The sequence below is a fragment of the Corvus brachyrhynchos genome, unplaced genomic scaffold (assembly GCF_000691975.1).
Source record: "Corvus brachyrhynchos isolate BGI_N302 unplaced genomic scaffold, ASM69197v1 scaffold215, whole genome shotgun sequence".
NCBI lineage: Eukaryota > Metazoa > Chordata > Aves > Passeriformes > Corvidae > Corvus > Corvus brachyrhynchos.
In genome coordinates, this window is record NW_008237887.1 from 166,772 (window position 1) to 173,002 (window position 6,231).

The 6,231-nt window shown below is 57.9% G+C and overlaps 1 protein-coding gene across 1 annotated transcript in view; it reads left to right on the plus strand.

Annotated features, from left to right (window-relative positions):
• Positions 1 to 6,225, plus strand: part of LOC103614534 (protein-arginine deiminase type-2) — a 14,709-nt gene extending 8,484 nt beyond the window's left edge. Inside the window, exons 7-17 of the mRNA XM_017732689.1 lie at positions 79 to 204; positions 998 to 1,176; positions 1,326 to 1,429; positions 1,526 to 1,637; positions 1,710 to 1,817; positions 3,842 to 3,993; positions 4,150 to 4,294; positions 4,923 to 5,007; positions 5,478 to 5,581; positions 5,704 to 5,984; positions 6,062 to 6,225. Coding sequence (XP_017588178.1) covers positions 79 to 204; positions 998 to 1,176; positions 1,326 to 1,429; positions 1,526 to 1,637; positions 1,710 to 1,817; positions 3,842 to 3,993; positions 4,150 to 4,294; positions 4,923 to 5,007; positions 5,478 to 5,581; positions 5,704 to 5,984; positions 6,062 to 6,209 — 1,544 coding nt within the window. The 3' untranslated portion in view covers positions 6,210 to 6,225. The remainder of the gene's footprint in view (positions 1 to 78; positions 205 to 997; positions 1,177 to 1,325; positions 1,430 to 1,525; positions 1,638 to 1,709; positions 1,818 to 3,841; positions 3,994 to 4,149; positions 4,295 to 4,922; positions 5,008 to 5,477; positions 5,582 to 5,703; positions 5,985 to 6,061) is intronic.
• The last annotated feature ends 6 nt before the right edge of the window (positions 6,226 to 6,231 follow it).

Consider the following 6,231-nt stretch of genomic DNA (forward strand, 5'->3'; position numbering starts at 1 on the left):
CGGGTTTCTTGGGAAGGAGATCCAAACCCCAGGAGGGGACGTGGAAGAACCCCCCCGGTTTGCTTTGTGTGCCCCCAGATCTGCGGGACATGGCTCAGATGGTGCTGAGGACCGAGGGGCCCCAGCGCCTGCCCCGGGGCTACGAAATCGTCCTCTCCATCTCTGCCAACGACGCCGACAAAGTTGGGGTGTTCCATGTGCAGAGTAAGGCCTTCCTCACCTCCTGCTCTGCCTCTTCCTCCTCTGCCCCTTCCTCCTGTTCCCCTTTCTCCTTTTCCTTTTCTTCCTCTCCCCCTTCTTCTTCTGCCCCCTCCTCCTTTTCCCCTTCTTCCTCTGCCTCTTCCTCTTCTCTTCTCTTTCCTCCTCTTCCTTTTCCTCCTCTTCCCCTTCCTCTTCCTCCTTCTCTTCCCCTTCCTCCTCCCATCATCCCAGGTGTTTCTGAGATCCCTACAAGCCCTTTCCTTCCCATGTCTGCCCTTGTCCTCTCCACACCCCTCAGATCATGCTCCCAACATCCCTTCATCCATTTTTTTCCCCGTGAATATCCCCTCTTTTCAATCACTTGGAAAACTTTCCCCCTCCTCATCCCTCGCCGTGGACACAGGGATTTAGGATTTGTTTTCTGGGAACAAAAGCCCTTGCCCGGCCCAGGAATGTGCCAGGAGGAGCTGGGTCTCAGCCCTCCGTGCAGAGGGAGTGTGGAGCAGGAGGGATGGGGCATTGTCCTCCCGTGGAGGAGCAGAAACTCCATGAGAACACCTTCCCAAGGGCTGCTCCATTCCAGGAAAGGCCGACACGTTTTCCCTCGTCCTTCTTGTCCATGACAAAATTCCCAGTCCCTTAACTCCTGCTTCAAGGTGCTTCTCACAGCTGGATCTCCACAGAGGTGGAGAAACCCCGGCACGGCGGGCGCGTGGGAGCTCCTTGCCCAAGGAAACAGGCGCGAATCCCAAAGAAAGCTCGGGATATTCCCGCTTTCCCCTTTCCCTCCCGGCAGATCCCTTCTTTGGGCAGCGCTACGTGCAGGTGCTGGGCCGCAGGAAGCTGTTCCACGCCGTGCCCTACCCCGGCGGGGCCGCCGAGCTCGACTTCTTCGTGGAGGGGCTCCGCTTTCCCGACGAAACCTTCTCGGGGCTGGTGTCCATCCACGTCAGCCTCCTGGAGCCGCTGGCTGAGGTCTGGCAACTCCCAGCAACGGGAGCGGATGGGAGGCTGCCACAGGGAGAGTGGGACGGAGAGCTGATCCCGTTAGCTGGCCCCAAAGTGACCTCGGGGGAGGGTGTTGGGGGGAACGGCGTGGGGAACGCTCCCGATTTCTCCCTCAGGGCATCCCGCACTCCCCGATCTTCACGGACACCGTGGTGTTCCGGGTGGCACCGTGGATCATGACCCCCAGCACGCTGGCCCCGGTGAACCTCTTCGTGTGCAGGTAAAGGCGGTGCCGTCCCAGCCGCGCCGGTCCTGGCGCCGGGCAGGGGAGGAGCTGGCAACAGGGAATTCCCATCCTTTCCGTCCTTTCCTCCAGCATGAAGGACAACTACCTGTTCACCAAGGAGATCCAGATGCTGGCGGCCAAGGCCGGCTGCAAGCTGAAGGTTTGCTTCGGCTACATCAACCGTGGGGACCGCTGGATGCAGGTATGGGGGCTCCAAAAACCGGGAAAACCCTTCCCTCCCGGTGCCCCACGCGGGATCTCCTCCCTTCTGCAGGACGAGATCGAGCTTGGCTACACCCACGCTCCCCACAAGAGCTTCCCAGTGGTGCTGGATTCCCCTCGGGAGAGAGGGATGGAGCAACTCCCCATCAAGGAGCTGCTGGTGAGAGAAGGGTTCCCTGCATTCCCGGGGGAGCAGCTTCCAGGGTTTATGCCCAGCCCAGATTCCCGTTCCTAAAAGCCTCCTTGCCCTTGGCTCCCTGCATGGAATTGCCTGGAAAAGGAGAGTTGAACAGCTCTGCATGGAGATTGCCTCCCTCCGCTTCCAGCCTCACCCCCTCAACGCCTCATCCACATCCCAGCCATCTGGAAAACCTCTGATCCAGAGGGTGCTGGAGGAGAGGGCAAGGAGGAGCTGACGCCTCTGGGAATGAAAGGCTCCTGCCAAGCTCTGGGATGGCATTTCTTCCCCCTGAGCATCCCAGGGACAAGCTGGTTTTTCCTTTCCTCCTCTGTGCCTGGGAATGTCCAGCAGCTTCCGAGCGGGAGAGGGAAGGAAAGCGGGAGAGGGTCAGTTTACTTCCTCGGAAGAGAACGGGATGCAGCAGCACCAGGAACATCCCTGTGGGCTCCTTGGCCAAGGAAAAGGGCTGGCCATGGGCAGGGCAAGCCTGGTATGGGGCATTTTGGGAGAGCCCAGCATGGAAAAAAGCTGGATTGGGCGATCCCTGTGAGATTCCCCCACGTGGAAAGGGCAGGACACCCCCAGGCAGCCACAGAATCGCTGTCCCCAACCCCAGCTGGGCGCTGGAGCAGCCTCAGCCCTGGCAGTAATGGGAGACGAGCACAAATCCCAGCTTTGATCACTTTGGGGATGGTTGGGGGCTTTCGGGAGCACTGAAATCCATCTTTTCTCATGCCTGGCATGAGAACATCCAGTCCTGGATTCATCCGGCGGGGCGGGAATAGCGAATCCGACCGCTTGGATCTGCCCTCTTTAGGAATTGCTCTGCTTCATATTTAGAGCCGCAATTTCAGCCTTGGGAGCTGCTAACACATTATCCTCCAATTTCTGCTTGGAAGCCTCCCCTAATCCCCACCCCGATCTTTCCAATCTAATTTTCCAGCTAGGAATACTTCGCCCGACGCAAGGGGCACGGGTCAAGCCCTGAGCCCCTGGAAGCCCATTGCCAGGGAAAAAGGAGACGGGAGGGAATTATCCCATCAAAATCAGTGTGGAACTGATAGCACTTGGATGTGACCTGCAAACCTGGGATGAACCAGAGCCCTGACAGATGAAACCGGGCAGGCTCCGTGGTTTTATTAAACTGAAATGGGTTGGGAGCAGGTGCTTCGTGCTCAGGCCCTCCCTCAGCGCCCGGACAAAAAGGGATCTGATCCCGGCCATCCCCCAGAAATGCACCCCAAAAATGCACGGGGAAAGCGGTGCTCTCTCCACCCCAGCGTCTCCAAACCCCCTCGGTTTCAAAAGGGAGTTTCTGGGTGGAAGCTGTGCACCCTCAGGTCTCCCTGCTCACTCCTCCTGACCTGTGTGTTTGGTTGATACCTATGGAAACCCAACCCTGACAAGTGGCTGGGATTTAACTCAAACCTAGCGGACACCCGATCTCATCCCAGGGGCTGCCGGGAGCTCCGAGCATCGACTCAAAGGGAGAGCAGGGAAAGCAGGATTTTGATCCCATCCCTGCCATTTTTGCCCTGTTTTTGACACTCCCTCGGGCTCTGGCACACAGAGCCAGGAGCTAATTACCCCTGCACACACGGCACCTCCAATCCCAGATATATTAAGTCCTGGAAATCAGGGCTTAAGCAGGATTTAAGTGCCGTGCAGCCCTTGGGGTGGCTCTGCGCCCGGGGCAGCGTCACCCTCAGGGGCTGGAGCTCACCTCCCTCGCAGAGCCGGCCGGGAGCTGCGCTCGGGGCTGCCCAATTACCTTAATGTGGCCGCTTGAACCTTGGCTGCGGGGTGACACAGGAGATCAGGCCCCGGCTGCAGGCCCGGGCTCTGCTCCTGCGCTGTGCCGGTTATCCCTGCGCCTCCAGACCCTTCTCCTCCCGCCTTCCCTTCCCCTCGGGACAGGCCCCGTTGTTGCCGCACTCACCCACCCCGCAGCAGGATAAAGCCACGGGAGCAGCAGGGATCCAGGGCGATTCCTCTTCCGCCAGGGCCCCGACTTCGGCTACGTGCACAAGGAGCCCCTCTTTGAAGCCACGGCCAGCCTGGACTCCTTCGGGAACGTGGAGGTCAGTCCGCCCGTGTCCGTGGCCGGGAAGGAGTATCCCTTGGGAAGGATCCTCATCGGCAGCAGCTTCCCTGCGTAAGCCAAGGGGGAAACGCACATTTGGGATCAAAGGCCCTGGAATATCATCAAACCCGGGTTAATTGTGTGCCTGAGCAGGGTGGGGGCCCCCAGAGCTTGGTCCCGATTTCCATCCAAGTGTCCAGGCAGGTGTTGATGGGAATATCCCCCCAGGTCCGCCGGCCGGAGGATGACCGGGCTGGTGCGGGATTTCCTCTACGCCCAGCGCGTCCAGGCTCCCGTGGAGCTCTACTCCGACTGGCTGGCCGTGGGCAACGTCAACGAATTCGTCACCTTTGTCCCCACCTCCGACAAAAAGGTACCCCCTGGCCCCCCGTGCTCCTCTCCCGGACACCAATCCCACCGGGAAAACCCCACAGCTCACTCCTGTGACACCCCCAGCCTGTGCTTGCTCGGCTTTCACTCCCGACCCCAAAATGAGGGATCTGAGCACAGCACGGGGACCTGCTGGGCTGTTAATGGACGCAAATACAAGGGAAAAGGTGCCTGCCAAGGTATCCAAGAAATTCCAGCCTCAGGATTCCCGGGGCTTTGCAGCAGCTCAGCATCTCCCGGGGGTTTTCAGAACATTTCTCTTCCCTCTATCACGGTTTTCCTGCTTCTGACACGGATTTTTTCCCTCAGGAAAACCTAGCCTTGGCCTGGATGGCTCAAAAAAAGGAACATTTATGGCCACATGTTTTCAGAACATTTCTCTTCCCTCTGTCACAGCTTTGGCTGCTTCTCACACAAATTTTTCCCTCAGGGAAACCAAGCCTTGGCCTGGATGGCTCAAATCTGGAATATTTATGCCCACAAACCCTCCATGGGTTAAAAAAGGCACTAGAGAACAGCAAAAAAGGCCTGATTTTAAGAGTTTAAGCTCAGGTTCTTGGCACAAGCGAGTCCCTGAGGTCCTCCAGCTGATCCGGGCCGTATTCCCGCAGCGATTCCGGATGCTAAAAAAACGCGTGTCCTTCAGCGGGATGCCTGCCCGCCGCCCCCGGCCTCCTCCGGCCCTATTTCGGGAAAGCGAGTGGGACGGGAGGGATAAAGGCCTCTGCGTGGAGGGGATGTTTGCTCCCCAGCATGGAGCCTCTGGAAATGCCAGCGGAGCTCCAGCACGGAGCGGGACAACTGGCGGCTCTCCTGTCCAGATTAGCACTGGGGGTTTTTTTCCCTTGAATTGTGATTTTGAGCACAATCTGTGGCAGGGCTGGGAGAAGTCTCCGTATCTCTGAGGGTTCCTCTAGGTCGCCGAGGGGACCCGGCCGTCCCCAGACCCGGGGTGACCTCATGGAGGGGGTTGCTGTGGAGAAATTCAGCGGATTCCCGTGGGCAGGAGGAGGGATGACAGGACTTCTCCAAAGCTCTTTCCAACAGGCAGAGGTTTTCTTCCCTCAGTTTCCCAAGCTTTGGCCCTCTGTCTCAGGAAATTGGGATTTTTGAGGACTTTTTCCATCTCTATACCCCACCTTAAGCCAGCGCTGCTTCGTTTTGAGGGCATTTTGCACATTTAGGGTACTCGGGGACAGACACGAAACGCGTCACCATCAACAAGGTCCTTTCCAACGACGTCCTGACGCAGCAGAACCAGTACGTGCAGGTAATCCCCGACATTCCGGGCAACCATCCGCATTCCTGGCCGTGACCACCGCAGCGTGGCACAGACCCTGCAGGGACGTGGTGCATTTTGGGCCCTTCTCCGCCCTGCTCCATCCCCTCCAGCGCTGCATCGACTGGAACAGGGATATCCTCAAGAAGGAGCTGGGGCTGCTGGAGGAGGACATCATCGACCTGCCGGCCCTCTTCAAGCTGGACAAGCAGGGGAAAGCTGTGCCCTACTTCCCCAACACGGTGAGGGGGATGAGTCCCCAGAGTTTTCCTAAAAAAAAAAATCAGCTGTCTAGGAAGAAAGGGAACTATCTCCAGGATAAACACTGGTCTAACACAGCTTGGCGGCTTCGGGGTTTTGAGGCAAAACCCTTGCAAAGGGGTGAAATTGCAAGGTGAGAGGCATGTTTTCCCCACAGTTTGCCCCCAAAAAAACCCCCAGCTGTCTAGAGAAAGGAAATATTTCCAGCAGGGCATGGATAAACACAGGTCTATCACAGCGTGGTGGCTTTGTGGTGCTTGCAGTGGGGTTTGGAGGCAAAAAAGTGCTGAAATTGCAAGGGGTGAGGCACGTTTTAATGATAAAAAAAGGGGGAATTCTGCTGGATTTGGAATCCTGAGGGAGGGCAGCCAAAAAAAGTG